The 19,183-nt window shown below is 37.7% G+C and overlaps 5 protein-coding genes across 10 annotated transcripts; 3 read left to right on the top strand and 2 right to left on the bottom strand.

Moving 5' to 3' along the window:
* Positions 1-447: 447 nt before the first annotated feature.
* LOC106741734 (zinc finger protein 90-like) lies at positions 448-3,384 on the bottom strand. 2 transcript variants are annotated; one of them, XM_014614010.1, is made up of 6 exons: positions 3,278-3,380; positions 3,082-3,196; positions 2,848-3,005; positions 2,323-2,456; positions 1,426-2,180; positions 448-1,186 (listed from the first exon to the last, which is right to left on the bottom strand). In XM_014614010.1, the coding sequence occupies exons 2-6, from the start codon at positions 3,174-3,176 to the stop codon at positions 892-894; spliced, it is 1,437 nt and encodes a 478-aa protein (XP_014469496.1). In that variant the 5' UTR covers positions 3,177-3,196; positions 3,278-3,380; the 3' UTR covers positions 448-891. The 2 variants fall into 2 exon arrangements, with proteins under 2 accessions (XP_014469496.1, XP_014469495.1); XM_014614009.1 differs by having other exon boundaries at positions 3,082-3,384.
* Positions 3,385-4,350: 966 nt separating this feature from the next.
* Positions 4,351-8,580, top strand: LOC106741777 (exonuclease 3'-5' domain-containing protein 2). Of its 4 annotated transcripts, none has more exons than XM_014614086.1 (8): positions 4,351-4,470; positions 4,871-5,725; positions 6,343-6,484; positions 6,588-6,887; positions 6,974-7,107; positions 7,221-7,624; positions 7,796-8,172; positions 8,262-8,580. In XM_014614086.1, the coding sequence occupies exons 2-8, from the start codon at positions 5,373-5,375 to the stop codon at positions 8,460-8,462; spliced, it is 1,911 nt and encodes a 636-aa protein (XP_014469572.1). In that variant the 5' UTR covers positions 4,351-4,470; positions 4,871-5,372; the 3' UTR covers positions 8,463-8,580. The 4 variants fall into 4 exon arrangements, with proteins under 4 accessions (XP_014469572.1, XP_014469574.1, XP_014469571.1 ...); XM_014614088.1 differs by having other exon boundaries at positions 4,351-4,491; positions 4,871-5,074; XM_014614085.1 differs by having other exon boundaries at positions 4,351-4,491.
* Positions 8,581-9,536: 956 nt separating this feature from the next.
* LOC106741752 (mitochondrial import inner membrane translocase subunit Tim16) lies at positions 9,537-17,773 on the bottom strand. Its single transcript, XM_014614042.1, has 2 exons — positions 17,598-17,773; positions 9,537-10,246 (listed from the first exon to the last, which is right to left on the bottom strand). Exon 2 carries the CDS (start codon positions 10,058-10,060, stop codon positions 9,662-9,664), a length of 399 nt encoding a protein of 132 aa, XP_014469528.1. The 5' UTR covers positions 10,061-10,246; positions 17,598-17,773; the 3' UTR covers positions 9,537-9,661.
* Positions 11,161-15,251, top strand: LOC106741751. 2 transcript variants are annotated; one of them, XM_014614040.1, is made up of 3 exons: positions 11,910-12,068; positions 12,136-12,289; positions 12,380-15,251. In XM_014614040.1, exon 3 carries the CDS (start codon positions 12,408-12,410, stop codon positions 15,063-15,065), a length of 2,658 nt encoding a protein of 885 aa, XP_014469526.1. In that variant the 5' UTR covers positions 11,910-12,068; positions 12,136-12,289; positions 12,380-12,407; the 3' UTR covers positions 15,066-15,251. The 2 variants fall into 2 exon arrangements, with proteins under 2 accessions (XP_014469527.1, XP_014469526.1); XM_014614041.1 differs by lacking the exons at positions 11,910-12,068; positions 12,136-12,289 and adding an exon at positions 11,161-11,746 and having other exon boundaries at positions 12,931-15,251.
* On the top strand, positions 15,307-18,545 carry LOC106741753 (33 kDa inner dynein arm light chain, axonemal). The gene is made up of 6 exons (XM_014614043.1): positions 15,307-16,575; positions 16,701-16,853; positions 17,447-17,579; positions 17,682-17,827; positions 17,946-18,143; positions 18,305-18,545. The coding sequence occupies exons 1-6, from the start codon at positions 16,483-16,485 to the stop codon at positions 18,338-18,340; spliced, it is 759 nt and encodes a 252-aa protein (XP_014469529.1). The 5' UTR covers positions 15,307-16,482; the 3' UTR covers positions 18,341-18,545.
* The last annotated feature ends 638 nt before the right edge of the window (positions 18,546-19,183 follow it).

Raw genomic sequence — 19,183 nt, 5'->3', positions numbered from 1 at the left:
TCTTGTATTTTATAGGGAATAATTGAGCGATTCCGCTCGGAATCAGTTCCGAACGAGTCTATAATACGTGCCCAGACAATCCTCCAAGTTATCAATTCCGTAAAAAAGAAAACCTCACTCGAGACTAGGTGAAAAGAATAAAACTTTATTATTTATTTGTATTTTTGAAAAAATCAAAATTAAAAGTCGTAAAAAATTATTTCACATTTAGCCGTGTATCTCATTTGTTACATGCTAATATTTTAATGATATATAATAGGTTGAAAACTCGATTATGTTATAAATAATCGATAGTGTGAAAGGGGGTATTTTTGACGAGATATCGAACGTTCACTTATAAATCGAATGAGATAATATTTCACGAAACGTAACACTATAAGATATGTATGGAACAAAATATGTGTATCGATATGATCATAAAAAACTGTTACAAACGTAACCTCTATGTAACGTATCAATTCGATATTTACAGAAATTTATTCGTGTCAATATATTCCTTCCCACAAATATTCCATTGTCACAATTACATAAGGAAGAGAAGCCACAAGAGGCGAATTATACAAAACATATACAAATCAAACGCAATTTTACTTGACAAATATACTCGACAATATTTTCTGTGAACATATTCAGCAGTTGCTGTGAACATATTACTTCCTCACGTACTACGCTAAGTGTAAGTGGTACGTAACTCTTTAAGCGATACACGTCGTACGATTATGCAAAAAGAATGTAATTAAAACACATCGATTGTGCCAGCCAGACACAAGTATGAATAAAATTCCACTGCATGATTTGTTTATTTCATGTATGAGAGTCTTTTGAAAAATAATATATTTGCGTATTAGAGTAGTAGTAGTGTGTCAAAATGTGAACACAGCAGTACAATGCTTATGTTTCACCGTGCGTCTTTTGATGAATTTTCAAAGTAGTCTTATTGATAAAGGCCTTCGAGCAGATTGGACAGGGGTATGCGCGGGACAGGTTTTGCTTCAAGTGAGTCCTCGTATGTATATCAACTTCTCCGACATTATCAAATTCTTTGAAGCATACGTTACAGCTAAACTTTACTGGCTGTAGGATGCCTATTTGACCGGTTAGAGGATTTGGCACCGGAATAATGTTGTTGGTCTCTTTGATGTTAGCTCTCAAACTTTCTTTCTTTTTATGGGAGTACATATGATTCCTACAATAACATTTCCATTATTACGAGAGTATACTAGGTACAGGTTCCACTTAACGCTCGCATCGTTGCGAGCGTTAAGTGGAACCTACCTATAATATGTTCAAAGTGTTATTGAATTTCAGGGAAAATACATGCCGAGATTATCTTACAATAAGCTAATGTTAATAACTGCTTTATACTTTGTAAGCATGGTAATTAAATTCAAATATGAAAGACCCTTATCTACTAGTATTTCTTACCTATAAGCTTGTTCATTGCTGAAAGAAACATTACAACTCGGACACAAGTGATCGTTCTGTTGAGCGGTTACTTTCGTAGACGAGGTGATTTGACGTAAGGTGTTCAGTATCTTCAATCTGGGATGATCGTTTAAATAGTGCTGCTTAACATCTTCTTTCAGCTCAAATATCCTCGCACATAGATGACATTTGTATGGATACGAGGGATCAGTACTAACGTGGCACCTCACGTGCTTATCGTACATCAACTGAGTATTGCTCTCTGTCTGGCATATATCGCAAAGAAAATGCTTCTTGGCTTCTTGGTATACATTTGATAAGCATTGCAAGCCAAGAGAATTCGAGTGATGTATAAAATTATCCACGTCATCTGGGCTCACTTCTTTCTTCGTGACGTAATACTTATTGCATATCTCGCATTGAAACGCCAGCTTTGAATTGCATACACATTTTCTTAGTTTGCAGCTACCTAGCGCACAGGCCTTCTTTGTAGGGCTCTGTAATAACTGAATTTTCTCCTTCTCATTGCCCGTCGAGAAGTCTTTCATATCATTTGACTTCAATAAAGGTGGAACTAGCTTTTTACACCGTGGGCCTGGTTTACCTCGTATTTTATCAATCTGTATTGTCAAGCGATATATTTCCTTATTTTTCTCGCAGTTTTCACCTGTGGTAGTCGATGCGGCAGAACCATTCACAGCTGTCACATTGTTATTTGACATATCAGCTTTATTGTTACTAACTGAATTTTCAGTCTGCAAAAATATATAAAAATATAACCACACGTGTGTGTATGTGTGCGTGTGCGTACGTGCATGCATCGTAAATAATTTATTGTCTTGTAAATATATATTCATAAATTATCAAATTAATTAGAAAAAGTAGATTTATGTTAACCATGTGTTGCAAGGATGTATTTTCAGATGACATTGCTGTAACATATGATTGTTCATCTAATTTTTTCTGCTTTGGTAGTATTTTTGGCAATAGTATTTGTGATGCACTATCTGCCTTATGTTTTCTCGAAGGTTCTACAAAGATGTATATCATACCTATTACACATTTTATAAAATTTAACTCATAATTCTTTAAAAAAAATTTTATATACAATCTAGAGAAAATTGTGAACGTAGAAATAAAATAATTATATACGTTGTAAACTAGTAATATCAGCAAATAATTGATATATTTATGATTAAATTATCATTAATTATAACTTTTGATAGAAAAATTAGTAGTAGATTCTTTTGATTTCGACGAGTAATATAAGAAAGTACACGGATATTACTTGTCATTTCCATAAACATATTATCTATCGTATTTGAGTAACGCTTGTTAAAATATGTTTCGTACAATATTAAAATACTTGTCAAGAAACATATATTCATAGATATGTAAACTTTCATAACTTGACTTGCGTACCTTTTATTCTACCAAACAAAGTGGGAACAGCACTTGACTTTAAGTCCCTGGATGCAGTAAAGTTGATTCTTTCAAAATGTAGCTCACAGAGATGCATTGGTTCATTATCATTAACACCGGAAGCTAGGTTACAATTGTGAATCCACTGATTCTTCCTACTGAAAGTTACATAGTAAGTAACACAGACAGATCGAATGATGAATGAAGTTACTCGAGTGCGCGAGAGATACTTACAGATCATCTTCTGGGAAAGGATAAAACGAGATTGGCCTGCCGTCAATCTTTATAGTTTGGCTAGAAGGACAACCTGTAGCTGAACAGATTATCATTGTAGCTTGTTGAAGTAGTTCTGCGACACAATGATGAGGAATATTATTTCATTAACTGAATAACCTGTATAAATATATAACATGTATAAATAGCCAATAACCTAAAAACAAAACAAATTTCACAACTTTAACGCGGAAATACTGATCAACGATACAGACGAATAACCAACAACACTACTGAATTCAGTATTAGAGCGTCCATTGAGTGCTTAACGAGTCTTGCATATGATTGGTGTATATTTTTAGATCTAAAATATATACCAATTAGATGCGAGAATTTACCAATGGTTCTGCATATAGAATGTGGAATGTTTTCCGCGCGCAAAAAGTGATAGCCAATCACGTGCCGCTTTTTCACGAGAATTAAAAATTGATTGGCTACCACATTGTCCTTTATCGCGCGACAATCGTTTGCACGCTCGGTGTTCTAAAGCATAAGCTATAGGTCTATTCGTTTTCGCTACACCGCTGAACTAGTGCAATAAGTTGAAGTGAGAAAACATATACTTGTCTCGCTTCAACTTATTGCACTAGTTCAGCGGTGCAGCAAAAACAAACAAATCTATTCAGTGAACTATTGTAACACTGAATGCATTGAAGCGTTCTTTTTGATCACGTTGCAATTGTCCGTCATCAATTACAGTAAACCGTGATTTAGTGAATTATTAAATTTAATCAATCATCTATGGGCGGTATTCATAGACTGATCTTATATTTAAGATCTTATATTCAAGTTCATCTTCAGGTGTTTTGTAGCCAATGAAATGAGCCATACAGCATCTGAAGATGAACTTAAGACGTAGTCTGTTCTTTATAGCTGCACTGCTGAATTGGTGCAATAAGCTAAAGCGAGAAAACATATACTTGTCTCACTTTACTTATTGCACCAATAGTTTAGCAGTGCAGCTGAAAGGAACAGGTCAACGGTCTTAAATATAAGACTATAAATATCGGCCATAGAGGCACTTTTATCAATAAAAGAGAGTTAAAAATACGGACCGATAAGTTTCACATAAAAAGCTTTACATCCTTATAGTTTAGTAACTTTTTACTATCCATCTTCCGCTCCTAGGGAATAGGTACGTCTAATCTGTCGTTGAGTCGTATCACGTGGTCGATTCCACGTTAAAAACAGTAGAGACTCATAGCGGAAACTTTGAAACTAATAAAATAATAAGGGATCTAACCTAAAACTTTTTTGTTGGCTGAGTCATGCTTCTTCGCATGTTATGTATTCCTGATACCTAAACGCTAAATGATCGTGAATTGGCGTTCGGTCTTAGTTGACATTCTTGTAAGTGTATCGTAAGAAGAAGTGAGTAAACTTTATATCGGTAAATATACTTGAGAACGCACACACTAGAGAGTTCAATTTATAATATGCTTCTTGAACCACCACGGTGTCGTTACTTTTGCAGAATTATTGTCTTTTGAATTACGCCTATTTGTTGTTGAGAAAAGTGATATAATTTTTATATGCAATATATATAAAATAAAATACATATTTAATAACATATTTTTTGTCCTGAATTAAAATGTAAAAACTAACTGCACGCAATTATATTGCTGTATTCCTGATTTCTTTGTTTAAACGTGTGATTGGCCGATTTCGATCGGCATATCGTTTCATATGGTTAATATAGTTCGTTTAAAAGCGGCTTTTAACCCCTACCCGAACGTATTTCGATACGCAGGCAGGGGATTGTCCTCGGGAGCGGAGATTCCACTCGTATAGTCGTGCGTGATACCCGTAGTCACGTACGTCGGCCATCCTCACAGCTACGGGGGTGCCTTGAACCTCGTTTGCAGTCCAATGAAGCGGATCTGTTCACCGAGATGACTCTTTTATACGAAGCTTCGTGCAGCGGCGATTGTTACTTCAAACGTCCGTCGTGCAGGTTTATCATGTAGAACGATTTGTCTGGTCGATGATTCACGTCGATTTTACTTAAACACATGTCTGCAAAAAGTGTTTACTAAGTTATGATTAATTGATATCTTAAATTTCGTTTCAATGATCTCCCGTTTACTTAGCGCACTTTGGTTTAATTGCCTAATAATCGCTTAATATTTATAAAATTGTAACATAAGAGCTTGGTTGCTCATACATCCGTACTGGATACGAAGAAATTGTACATAATATAACGATTTTAATCGAATTTCGCGTGCTCCTGTACGCTGGTATTTGTTTAATTAATGCTTCCGGCACGTAACAACATGTTCCTCGTTTGCGTGACCGTGGGACTCGTTTTCTTGGCGTCGAAGTATCGCAACAATGTGCTTCGTAGCGTCAAGCACTTGTGCAAAAACATCGCGAGTCGAGATAATCATCGGAACAATAATAATAATGATGATGCCGTGATTGATAAGAACATTAACAGCAATAAATATGAAGATATTAATAATGGTCAGGGTTGTAAAAATGATAACGATAATTGTACTAATATCAACAATAACGACGAAGAGAAAGGATTTAAAACTACACTAGACAAGATTATTCTGGCGGACTCTATAGAGAAGTGCGATTACGCCGTCCAACGTATTCGCTGGTGAGTACAAGAAAATTATTCAAGTATAAGTTCGGCTCCAAGGAGATAAATGCTTTATAATATTATTTCTGATTGATCGTTAGAGCGACTTTACGCGTCACCATACTCTTGTAACTTTCTATGATACGATGAATATGTCTGTTCTCGGAAACGTTATTGTTTACATTTCTTCTAAGGAATCTATTGAATACCTCAGCCTCTTATGTATAGTAAACATCATGTAGAATGTACCCTTGGAATCCTTGAAGAATTTCTAGATCTTATATCTATTTATATTTCTCTGGCCGAGTTAAGATTCTTATTATATGAAAGAATTTTCCAATTCATTGTTTGTTTCGTAATCCGTAAATATTTTTTGTTAGTGTATTACAAGAGATATATTTTATTAATATTAAATAAAAGCGATAGATCGAATTCCCATCTTCTTTTAACTTCTTTCTTTATTGCTTTAAGAAACACTTTTATAAAATATATATCTAGAAAATTTCTTAGCGTGGTAGTTGAACTCAATAATCACTTAATACTTACAAAATTATTACATAAGAATATTGTTTTCCCCGTATCAATACAAATTAATCATTACTCATTATCGGTTTTAATTAAATTTTTCTCTCTAGTGATCTGTCTGAAGGCGTATTGGGTTTCGATTGTGAATGGGTCAACGAAGGGCCCGTTTCTTTGTTACAATTAGCCACTTTCAATGGAGTATGTGCTTTGTTTCGCATTGGAAAGATCGGATATATTCCAGATAAACTCAAGGTACAATTTAGATTTTTCCAAATAGATGCGAAAATTATCATTCAGTTATAATAATAACATAAAGTCAACTTTACTAATTAACATATCTTTCCCCTTTGTTCAGGAACTGCTGTCTAATAAGCGTATCCTCAAAGTTGGGGTCGCCTCGTTCGAGGATGGCCGGAAGATATTGAAGGATCATGGGTGCCAAGTTAACGGAACCCTCGATATAAGGACTTTGGCTACAAACGTCCAACTGCCGAGTTTGAAGAGCTTAGCGGCAATGAGTTTAGAGTATCTTGGTCTTGAAATGGACAAAATAATAGAACTGAGGTGTGGCGACTGGGAGGCTAGCACCCTGACCGACGAACAAGTGACATATGCCGCTTGTGACGCGATCGCATCCATTTTCATTTACCAAAAGGTAGAGCGATCGATTCGAAGCAAATTTTTTTTTTCCTTTTTGTTTGGTATCGTACATATGTGATTATTGCTGATCTTTCCCTGCAGATCATACAGAGAATGCAGAAAGCAAGACAGAAGCTTACGTTATGGAAGAGATTTACGATTTTTCTACGCACCAAGTTTAGCCGTGATGTAAACACACGAATTCATGGCGTACCTGCTGGAATAGTCGATACAAGGTATGAGAATTTGCAAGACGTAGCACAATTACAGCATTTTTTTTTCTAACTTTCTCTTTATGTGTATGTGTGTGTGTACGCGTGAGAAATACACATACGTGTGTTTGTTTAAGGTTCAAGGCTCCACGATCAAGTACAAGCAGTACCAGTAATGCTAACAATACTTCGAATATTATTAAAACATTAAATAGAAGCTCTAGCGCCGAGTGTAAAAATACAATACCTACGAGGAATAAGCCGTTGTATCATAATTGTTACTTACAAGCACCTGATGGGGAGATACTGTGCACGTGCGACCGTAAAAAGGCAGAATGGTACATCGGGAAAGGATTGGGAGAACTTGTCCAGACAGATCCGTACACGGTGAAACTGAACTTCGAGCCATCCGGTCGTGCATTAGGCGAAGTCGGACAGTATTATACTCAAGTAAAAGTCAATCAATGTGTAGTCTGTGGATGCACCGATAAGTTCATCAGGAAGAATGTCGTGCCGCGGGAATATCGCAAATACTTCCCACGTAAGGGCATCTTCCATCATCTATCCGCTCGATTCTTTACAATTGCGCGTTCGTCGCACAATGATATAGAAAAAAACAAACGTTAAAGATGTCTGTAATGCATCGTTAAAAAGAGTATCGAGGTTTTGTATGACACGTGAAGGTTAAGATTGTCGACGATTTCTCTTTCAGTGGTGATGAAGGCGCATCAATCACACGACGTGTTACTATTGTGCCCGTCTTGCCACGAGATCAGCAACAATAATGATCTGCAGCTCAGAAGAAAGCTGGCAGATCTGTGCGACGCACCTTTGATCGGGCCGCTGACACACATGCGAGATAAATATATGAGCAACTTCCGAAAGCTTCAGTCGGCCGTTAAGGTATTGAAACAAGGGTTACCGATACCTCAGCGACGACGGGAGGAATTTGAGATTTACATACAGGAGCATACGGGCCAAAAGGAAATCACTCCGGTTATGCTCGATACCCTGTACGAAAGATTGAAAACGGCACCGATCCAACAAGCGATCTCTAATCAGTTCAAGTATCAACCGCACGGCTTGAAGGTACTTGCTTTGCACGAAAAGAGTCACACGTTAGAAATTACTCATTGTCCGTGAAACTTTCGTGCTATTTTCTCGACTTTCCTCGACAGGTGGTGCAGTTCTTCCAAAGGCAAGAAGGCGGACTGGTCGAGTTGGAACGTATGTGGAGGGAGCATTTTCTTACCACCATGAAACCGAAACACTTACCGAACTTATGGTCAGTACGTCACAATCAGGAACGGTTGATCATGCGCCAAGCGCAAAATCGAATCGAACCACAGGATGCGAAGATAGCTGGACTAATGAAGTAGCGGTGTAATTTAAAAATTGTACCTGTAAGGACTCGTATAAGAGCGAGAACTTCAAAGAAGACTGTTATATTAATCGATATATGTTTGAATATATACATATCTATGAATTAATCTTTTATATATTTNCCGTTTTTGCTGTCCGTGCCCCCCCCCCCCCCTCCGAACGATATGATGCAATAATTCCGAGTTCGTAAGTCATATTTCTCAATTCAGACCAGAACTCTTATTATGCTTATTAGAATTTATTTTAGTGCTTATTGTAGTATATTTTATAGTGTATTTTTATAGAGTTTATTATAATGTACTTTTTATGGACTGTCTATATAGCGGGCTTATAAGGCTACATAGGAATGTGTCACTTTGCCTTCTTTGTTGTTGATGCCAGATCTCCAAGTAATTATGTCTGTTTGATAACAGACATCTTACTCATAAAAGCTAGCTGTTCATTTTACTTGTTGACGTGATGAGCATCTAACCTTTTACAAATTTGGCATCGGCACGAATTTGGCATGCTCCTTTTATTTGCGTTTTATGACAGTGTACGATTGAAGTTTTTAAATTGTTACTTTGCGTTGATGAGAATTTAAACGATCAGGATCGAAACATTCGTTCCTTAAATGTGTAAACGCTTTTTCTTTCATTAAATGTCACATTGCTTTAACACCAGCATTTTGCTCTTGGGTTTTGTTGTTCATTCGATTATATGTCTCGAGTCTTTGTACATTTCTATTTTTTATTCTCAACGATTTTATGTAACTTATATTTGAAACATTTTCGAAGATTTTTTTTCTCTTTAACTACATTTAAAAGAATGCATTTTAATTACACTTTAAGCATTTCTTTTCCCGTCTTTTTATGACTGTAAAATGGCAGGTCTGATCATTGATAACAGAGAATGAATCTTGACGATCAAAAGTGTAACAAACAATTTTTAAAAATATACACTTAATTCTTGCATAAAATCTTCCAAAGCATTTCTAGACTCCTGGGAGGAGCAAGCAATAGTTGATTTGATATGTTCAAGATCATGTTAAACATTTACGTAGTTGTACACTGAATAAGAACTACAGCAACTGTGTTAACAAACTTTCTGATCTACGTCAGAACATTCATTATTTTTTATTAATTATGCTATGTGACATTATGTACAGGTCTCTCTATAGTGAGATTAAGTAAATTTAAACTAGGAGGCAAGTCTCTTATGGCTGCTTGGAAGCTTCCTGACCGTTCGTTGTCGTCGATGACGATATTCCTTGGTTCTTCAGCTCCTCGTCGATACGCTCCTTGGCGCGTACCACCTTCGACTGCAAGTAGAACGAGCCGCCCTTCAACCTGTCATTAGCCTCCATGAGATACTTGTAGTTCTGCTCGATCAATTCGGTCTGGTCAGGACGTTCCGCGTTAAGGATGCGAAGCGCCTCCTCCAGGGAGATGCCGGTCTTGGTGTTGGCGGCGACATGCTTCGCGCCCCTCGTGCCACCGCCGGCCCTTCGCGCCGCTTCCTGACTTGCCGCGATTTCTTGGCGCAGCGCACGTGCGAACGCCTTGCCGACGACCTGCGTGCCGGCCACGATGATTTGTATCAGATATTTCGCCATAACCTTCGCTTTCGTCCGATGACTCGCGTGAACGTAACACGGTCAAGATGACTGGCCGGCTGCCACGTCCAAAATTTCCGACCGTGCGAAATTATACGCTGGTTCGCGCATCAGCGGCTGCACAACGTTCTCGTCTACCAAGGAGGCACTTAACCTCCAAGCACCTCAACCGTAACTCGCGCCCGTCTGTCGAACATTTACGAGAGCGCGCATGTGAAAGAAGAGGGAAATTTGTTTTCTAAACATCATATACTTGCGTACATACAATGTATTTCGTAATTAATGCGACTGATATTAGGAGCACAGTTCTCTCGGTTAATTTCTTTTTATCTTTAACGGAATCTTAATTGAAATAGTTTCTTTTATTTTTGACTTTTGATTTTATTTTCGATCTGTGCGATTCGATTGGACATAAGATTACAAATTAAATAACGAGATGTAATAATAAGTTAATGGACAGTAAGATTATTTTGAGTTTTGTCAATCCAGTGGTTATTGTGAATCAATATTCAGGCACGATGTATAGAGGTTTGTTGTTTAACTGTTCCTTAGAACTTTTTGTACCTTGAAATGAGATAGATATATATATATTTGAGGATGTTGGAACAAAGGAAGAGTGAAGAAATCTCGCAAGAAAAGTTCAAACGAATAAGCTTTACAGCTGAAATTTAGAACAATTCTGAACTAACAAGCGTTCATATATTTATAGTTCATGAGGTCTGCTCTTTCTACTTGAACCAGAGTGTACTTTTTAAACCTGTATCAGACTTGGATATTATGATACAATTGAATTTGGCCAATCAGAACAAGATTCACTAAACCTGAGTTTAGTCAACTTTGCTTTGATTGATTAAATTGTAATCTAATCTCAATTCTAATCCGTGATCTTAAGAAGAATTCACACCTTGCAGAAAAGCCGAAAGCAGAAAAGCAGCAGCCAATTAGAACTTGCGTTGGTAATAAGCAATAGATAAAACAGAAACGTCGATTATCAACGAGAGTTCTGATTGGCTGCTACTTTTCTGCTTTTCTGTCAAAGTGTAAATTTTCCCTGATACGAGCTTTACATTCGTCAGTTCTGGTTTGCACTAATTCAATTCTAGTGTAGTCCCAGAGCAGGAATAAAAAACAAATCTATTATTGATTCGCACAGATTACGGGTCTGCTTTCTATTGTTGCACTGGCTGCATTAATTTTCTTTTCCTCTCTTTCCCACCAAACCTCAAAAAAGAGAGAAAAAGAGAACCAGTGCAAACTAGTGCAACCAGTGCAGCAATAGAAAACAGATCCTTCGTTTCTGCGTTTTTTCGTAGCATGGGACAGTAAAAATGCATACTCATGCGGATCGGAATCACATACATATACATACACTCGTCAAGATTCAAGAATTCCATACGTAACCTGCGAGACTCTCAACAAACCGAAAAACAACTACTCAGCTGACGGCACGCTAAGTACCATAAAAAAATACAATTGTGAGGGTACTATAATGTGGTCAACGAAATAGCGGAACAGAAAAGCGGACACAAAGCGGAACGGAAAAGATGTAGTGGGGGAATGACCAATCGGAATCACATTCATACTCAACGCCACCATAAGCCTCCGATCACGACTCACGACGCTATACAGATTATGGAAGTGTTTGCGGCTATACACGCGTGAAATAATAAGAAAACATGCTGCAAGGCAAGTATTTTCACAGTACATATGTATTATTTACGCGGGTTGATGAACCTTTTAAATTTTCACATACGAATTTAACAATTTCAAAGATCGTCACACGATATCACAAAGCAATAGGTAATTAATACTTACGGCATTAAATGTATGTTCTTTTTCAAACAGAACTGCAGTCAAAGTAAACATAAGCAGATTTAAAAGCTTCTAACATCTTCGAGAGGCGAAAATGTTGCGCCGATTTTTTCGAGAAAGACCTATCAACGCTTGGATTTGTTTATAAAAGTGGTATCTCTCAACTTATCAGTATATCAGCACATGTAACTGCCAGGTTAGTTTTCAGATAGTCTTTAAATATGAAATGCTTGTTATTACATATAAGGATTTAATCATTTTAGTTGCATCTTTCTATGCCTCCCGCATCTACAATAAATAAGTTTTGATGCCTGAGGGAAAAAAGCTGCAAAGTAACAAAACTAGAGAAATAAGACCCATATGTACATTGTCTGTTTGGAGTGCATAAAATGGATTTGTTTAACATACATTCACTTGGTATTATTTATTGAAATAATTCTACCAATTTATTTTCTGTACGGCTTTATTATTCATTATTATTCACCTTATTATTATCCAAATTTGCAGATTGTTTATTTCATCAAATTGACTAAACATGCCTGGTTGTGCAGCTGTCGGTTGCAATAATCGTAGCGAGAAAGGATATATAATGAAATGTTTCCCACGTGATCCAAAACTAAGAAAAATCTGGCAGGAACGTGTTGCTAGAGCTGATTGGGAACCATCTAATAATTCCTTCCTTTGCCATGTACATTTTGAATCTGATAAGTGGTGTTTGACAAGCAGTGGTAGAGTTAGATTGAAAAAAGATGCAATACCTTCTATTTTTACTGTAACTTCAACTAAAAAGTCTATCAAGAAACGTATAAAAATAGCAGACGTTAACAATAAAAACAACAGTGAGATTGAGTATAATATGATGTATATAGGGAATGATAAAGAACATTCGTCCACTGGCTATTTGGAAGGAACATATTCTGCTTTAAAAGATATTGACGATCCATCTGTACAATTGCTCATAGATCGACAAATGAATAATTTTTCAAACGCGATAAAAGATAGACATATATCTACTTTGCAACATAACGATCTTCAGCAACAAACTATTTTAATTTCAGACGATTGTATAGAGACAAACGACGAAGTCGTCAAAATGCAAGCGGATGAGGAGAGTGAGAAGAAGCCCGTTAATTATTTAGAGTCGAATTTGGTTGCCATCTCTAACGAAGATCTTGTTAAACCCGAGGTAAAAGTCGAGCAAATTTTAATTCAGCCCTGTGATTACGACGAAATAGATGAAAAATTGAAGCAAATTTGCGGCGACGATGATTTCGAAGAGAATAATTCTAACAACATCAAGAAATCGCGTTCAATCTTCGACAAACAGGAAGAAGTTACGCAGCAAGCATCGGACAGAGCTCTAGTTCACAGAAGTATAAATTACAAGGATTCTCCGAAGGGTGATATCGGAGAAATACTTACTAGTAATATGGAAGATATCGAGATAATTTTCAGCACCGAAAACGGAGAAGAAGAGAAGCCCGAATGCAAGTACGCATTAGATAATAACGACATGGCTGATGAGATTGGGAAATTAGAACCATGTACCTCGACCACCGATAACATCGATAAGGACGATATTAAAGAAGTCGAGCAAGATATAAGCGTGACGCCGAATATAATGGCCGCAATGAGACGTAAACGGAAAACTCGAGATGAAATCATGAAGTCGCTAGAGAAATCCATTTATAACATATCCTCTCAGGACACGGATTCCACGAACTACAGCGATGTAGCGTCCGACGACACTGTGGAAGTAGAAAATAAGAAGAGAAAGATACAGGTGACACAGGATGAGAGCAGCAGCGACGATGACGACACTTCGCCGACTACGATGAGGTTCACGGTCAAGGTAACGGGCCGCCCCGACGATGTGTCTGACATCATGCATAATTTGTCGAAGAGCACAGGAGACGCCAATGTCCAAGGATACAACGATGCGCCTGCACCCAGGGAAAACGATGGATTTGTCACGTCCGTTATAACGATAGACGACTGTGCGGCAGACGTGAACGACAAGGGCGAGTGCCATGATGACGATACTTCTTCATTCTACGATCCTTTCCAAAGTCTCGTGAAACAGAACAATCGAGTGTTACCTTCAACTTCGAGAAGTAGTCCATGCCATAGCACGAGGCTAACGCCGGATTTCGACGACCGGTTAAAAAAATTAAGTAGAAATAAGAGTTGCTTGACACCAATCGTCACAAACACCACGCAATCACAGGTATCGGACTATTACACCCTTAAATGCGAGTACGACAAATTGCAACGGAAATCCAGCACGCAAGCGGACGTCGTTAAAGAGCTGAGTAACCAGCTGATTCAGTGCAAGCGTCTGGAACACGGATTACAGGTTACGAATGCAACTCTTGAGAAGAAGATACAAAATATGAGGTATCAGTTAAATGCGCTGACGAATAACGTGTCGCCTCCGACGGGGAAGAAAGAAGACGCGAATGTGGGGCGAACAAGATTGGTGGACGATTTATCAGTGAGACTGAGCTACTTCGAGCAGGCGAACAAGAGGTTAATGAGGGATGTGGATGCGAGGAATGAACGGTTGAAGAAATTGGAGAAGCAGAAAGACAATCGGATAAAGGAGCTCAACTGGAAACTGGAGAAGGCGTCCAAGTTCCTCGAACGGGCGGAGAAAAATTCGAACACGTATCGAAGGAAAATGCTGAACATGCAAACCTTCTTGAGGAGAAAGAAGATCTTGGACGACAGGATGACGAGAATGAGCGAGATACTGATAGCCATCATCAAGAAGAGCTATGCCGGCAGAACCTTATCGATGAGCACAGCGGTGGAAATCAGTAGAACGTGCGGTATGAACGGATACGACAGGTTGCTGAGCTCGGGACTTCCGCTTCCGGCGATGTCCGCCGTGCGAATTGCCAGCGACAATCTGTCGGATTCCACCGAAAGCACCAACGAGATCCTGCGTGCCGTCTCCCTGAGACGGAACGTGAATGAAGTGCACGACACGGGGATGTATTGCGCGGGAAATGACGCGGAAGTGGTTCCGGTTGAGAATGTGGAATCGGTTGCGGGGGAAATCGCATTAGACGATACAGAGACCGTGATGGGCACGGTTCAAGACATTTTCGACGAAAGTAACAACGACGACGATTTTAGTACAAATGAATTAACTGAGGATTTTATTTCGCAACTGAGCAAATTCATGTAGCGGCGGATTCATCATGTTAATTATATATAAAGTCACCACAAACGAATATATCTCTTACCGCAAAATCCATAAATTTCTACAGTCGTCAATGTATACCTGAACAACATAAGGTGGTGGGGCTAACCAGTTTGTGCTGTTCGGGTAGATTCATAAATATATATTTAAATATATATGTATATATATTCACATATTCTCTCTCTCTCTCTCTCTCTCTCTTTTTCTCTCATGTACTTTAGTATACAACTCTCATGACTTAAGTATACAACATTGTAAAATCATATCATGTGGAAGATCAAAATGTTGAGTTTTATTTATTATACAACACGATATGTGTTACGCATGATAAAAAAGTTCTAAATTGCTCACATGTGTCTGCCAAGTCTCTTGCACACACGTGTGTGTGCCTTACTATTCTATAGATCGAGAGTTGCACGATTTTCAAGTTTACGCGTGTATAGTTAGTCACAGAAAGATTGCGCAATTACTCGTGCAAACGTCAATGTGCAAGTTAGCTAGAATGCGAGTGTGACAGTGGAAAAGTTGCGAGTATGCGAGGTTGCAAGTGCGTAAACGGGAGTAAAGGAAAGTAAGGAAAAAAGGCAGAAAAAAGATTGCAATACTTTTCTTTCTATAAGTTTCGGGACGCATTCTATGGCTAATAGGAAAATTAATTCTTTTATAGTTTTGAAAAACTTTTTTTTTTAATTTTTCTGCGAAAACCAAAGAAAATCGCGGAAAAAAGAGCTCTCTCCGAACATTAGAAACTAGAGTTTTTTAATCATTTTTCAAAGATTTCATTTCATTCAACATTTTCCTATTGGATACAAGAGATGCATTGCGAAACTTGTCGAAAAAAGTATTTCAATTCTTTTGTGGCATATGCATAATAAGATCGAAATCGCACGGACAAACTCGAATTATAATGGCGATAATTGCAACGATTTCGACTTTATATGTGTACATGTAAGACTGTGAAAGTCGTATAAACTTTCGATCCAGAGAATGGTATGGCATATGTGACGTCGTGCGTACGGAATTTCTCTGAAATATCAGTGAACATAAGACTGTGACATATGATTAATTTGTGATAAATGAGTAATTTGAATGAATTCTGATAAGAATTAAATTGTTATTCACAAATTTCTCGGTGTGTACCATTCTTACATTTTTCTACACGTGCTCAAAAACGGATAGCACTATTCGAATCGACATTTCCTCTGATGTCATGTGTCCTATCTCGAGTAATAAATAGTAAAACGGAGCAATCGCGCGACGCGATTCATTGTTTCCATGGTGATGTTTCTTCGATCATACCAATCGTGTCATGCACCAAGTTCTTCCCAAGTTTCATCATTATCTACAGCATTGCTCGTTGACATATTCCCGTAATATTTTATGAGAATATATATTAAAATAAATGGCGACCGCGATCAAGGACCGTACGATTCCAACCATTGACACGTTGGTGAAATACGATACTCCGATTTTGATCACGACTCATCCTGAAAAGGTATAGTGATTTGTGTGTAATTAGCCCGTGTATTTCCGTGAATTATCGTCTTTCAGTAAGTAAATTGTACGCATGCGTATAGAAGCGCATGTAAATGATACTGACGCGTACTTTTTTTACGGAAGGTGCGTAAAGAACCAATTCCGAAAATTAGCGCAACTGCTTGCAAAATCCAAACAACATTCCCAGCCGATGTACGACGGGAAACTATTGAGATTCTAAACAGAATTTTGCCGCCGAAAGAATGGGAGGAGGACGGCCAGATATGGTCCCAATGTGTAAAATTCAAAACTTTATATATATAATTTCTGATTACGATTAACTAATATTTGACTAATTAACCCTCTGTTAGTCGTAATATTTTTCACCCATGAATGGTCGCAATGTATCTCACGGATACACTAATTTTTTCCATTATTTCTCCTTTACTACCTGAAACAAATTTTCTTCTTCTCTCTCATCAATACTTGATTGATAGACCAGGTATCAAAGTACATAAAAAACTGTGAAGAACAAAGAAAACAAAGAAAAAACATGAACAAGGATGTTTGACTGTATAGCAACAGTGATACGTTGTAGCCTGAACATATATCTATTGGATATTGCAACTAACAAAGGATAAAAAGAGGATAAAATTTATTTACTTTACTTATTTGTTTTAATTGAAAACTGAATAAATAAAAGCATCAATTCCTTTGTCCTCTGAAATATAAGTATTCTATTAAATGGATCGAGAGAGAGAGAGAGAGAAATGTGTTAATCTTTTTTATATGTATACGATAACGAAATATAATTTCAAAGATCCTTCTGATTAATCTATCTGTCTGCATTATTCTTAAACTATATCTAGTAACGTGTGTGATATTATTAGGTATCAAGTACTCCCGCCACAAGGCTAGATGTGATAAATTTACAAGAGCAGCTTGACATGCGATTACAACAGAGACAAGCCCGAGAAACTGGCATTTGTCCTGTTCGCAGGCAGCTTTATACACAATGTTTCGGTAATGGTTTCTACTTACTGTTTGTTGTTTCGCACAAAACAAATGTACGAAGTGTATTTATGTAGAGACGAATCAAGCTCCGCATGATTGTATGTTGTTCAGATGAATTGATACGACAAGTCACCGTAAATTGCGCCGAACGTGGGCTGCTTTTACTGCGAGTACGGGACGAAATTAAGATGACACTGGCCGCGTATCAGACATTGTACGAAAGTAGTATCGCTTTCGGAATGCGTAAGGCGCTGCAAGTATGTATTATTACGTTTAAGCGGCGCGTTTGCAAGTTTAAATTCGATAGACTCTCGACGATTTAAATCTGTGAAATACAAGTGTACAGATTAATACACGAAACGCTTGTTACTACAGGCCGAGCAAGGTAAGGAAGATCTGATTAGCACGGCGGAAGAATTACAGTTACAGAAAGTCGAATTGGAGAAGGCGATCGCGGAGTTGAGGCTCAAGTTCGATCAAGCCGAGAGGAGATCGGCTGAATTGCGGGAAGCGGAAGAAAAGAAGCACACGGAAGAGGTGCAGTTTCTCAAGAAAACGAACTTGCAACTGAAGGTAAAGGATATTCCAAGTGATTCGGCTTTGAAGTGCAATCGTACTGCAGAGGGATGTTTCTTCTATCTCTTTATTATATACGTATATATAAACTTGTATTATTCACATATCGTTGTTTGATTCCAAGATGTACGATACCAGTTGGAGATTGTAATTTTCAGACTCAGTTGGAGGGTATCATAGCGCCAAAAAAATAAGAGACTGGAAGGCCAATGTGATTCGAAAGAATTTGCACGACGAATTGCAATATTTTTCTACGGATTATGTATCGCATTTCTATGTGCGTGTATGTGTGTGTGAGTGTTAAGTTGCTAATAGTTAACGGATCTTAACGAAAGATGTAATCGTTCAAGTAGGATTAGAAAATCTGCATAGAACTCCAATAAATGCACTACGAATAAATTCACAAGGATTTATTGCAGAGATAGAGTTGCGCAAACACATGAATTGTTTTTATCCTTTTCACGCGTAACCACATTATTATTCCTCTCGACGCTAAATTTGGCAAAGTATCTCGTGAGACACGTCACTATTCCCGATCGATTAGACTTGTGATCTCGGCGACGGATTCGCAGAAGATTAATACAAAATGTAGTCACAAACTGTAGCTGGTTTGTAGGTACAATACTTTCTTTTCTCGTTAATTGTAACGCCTAGCTATGATATCTGTAGGAGACAAAATAATTGCATTCTGCGTTTCTCTCGTACATTTCTTCCACTGTCTCGAATGAAGAACTGGCGGGGCGGTTTTCACGAAAATCAAAAGAACCTAACTTCAAGTTCATACCTCGTAAAATATTGGATTGTTCGATGATTTATTATCTATGATATGTTTTCTATCGTGCTTGTTTATATCCTGCTTCATTTCTTCTTCAATTCCTCTACAACCTTCCATAACTAAAACAGAGGAATGAAATTAGGAAGATTCCTGCATTGTCTCAGGATAGATTCGACGGCCTATTCGATAATGGCTTTGCAGCGCTTACGGATATTGCAGAACTAAAATAACGTTTAACGTTTGGAACTGGCTACACGCATTT

The sequence above is a fragment of the Dinoponera quadriceps genome, unplaced genomic scaffold, assembly GCF_001313825.1.
Source record: "Dinoponera quadriceps isolate SergipeBrazil2010 unplaced genomic scaffold, ASM131382v1 scaffold587, whole genome shotgun sequence".
In the NCBI taxonomy this organism is placed as follows: domain Eukaryota; kingdom Metazoa; phylum Arthropoda; class Insecta; order Hymenoptera; family Formicidae; genus Dinoponera; species Dinoponera quadriceps.
Note: the sequence above shows the minus strand (reverse complement) of the source record. Positions and strands in the feature narration are given on the sequence as shown.

Coding starts and splice junctions, on each gene's coding strand:
- LOC106741751 (XM_014614040.1), top strand. CDS start 12,408: ATGCCTGGTTGTGCAGCTGTCGGTTGCAATAATCGTAGCGAGAAAGGA.
- LOC106741753 (XM_014614043.1), top strand. CDS start 16,483: ATGGCGACCGCGATCAAGGACCGTACGATTCCAACCATTGACACGTTG. Junction 17,580..17,681: donor GCTTTATACACAATGTTTCG/GTAATGGTTTCT, acceptor TATGTTGTTCAG/ATGAATTGATACGACAAGTC. Junction 18,144..18,304: donor AAACGAACTTGCAACTGAAG/GTAAAGGATATT, acceptor TGTAATTTTCAG/ACTCAGTTGGAGGGTATCAT.
- LOC106741777 (XM_014614086.1), top strand. CDS start 5,373: ATGCTTCCGGCACGTAACAACATGTTCCTCGTTTGCGTGACCGTGGGA. Junction 5,726..6,342: donor GCCGTCCAACGTATTCGCTG/GTGAGTACAAGA, acceptor TTTTCTCTCTAG/TGATCTGTCTGAAGGCGTAT. Junction 6,888..6,973: donor CCATTTTCATTTACCAAAAG/GTAGAGCGATCG, acceptor CTTTCCCTGCAG/ATCATACAGAGAATGCAGAA.
- LOC106741734 (XM_014614009.1), bottom strand. CDS start 3,176: ATGATAATCTGTTCAGCTACAGGTTGTCCTTCTAGCCAAACTATAAAG. Junction 3,006..3,081: donor CCTTTCCCAGAAGATGATCT/GTAAGTATCTCT, acceptor TGTAACTTTCAG/TAGGAAGAATCAGTGGATTC. Junction 2,457..2,847: donor TTTGTTTGGTAGAATAAAAG/GTACGCAAGTCA, acceptor ACATCTTTGTAG/AACCTTCGAGAAAACATAAG.
- LOC106741752 (XM_014614042.1), bottom strand. CDS start 10,060: ATGGCGAAATATCTGATACAAATCATCGTGGCCGGCACGCAGGTCGTC.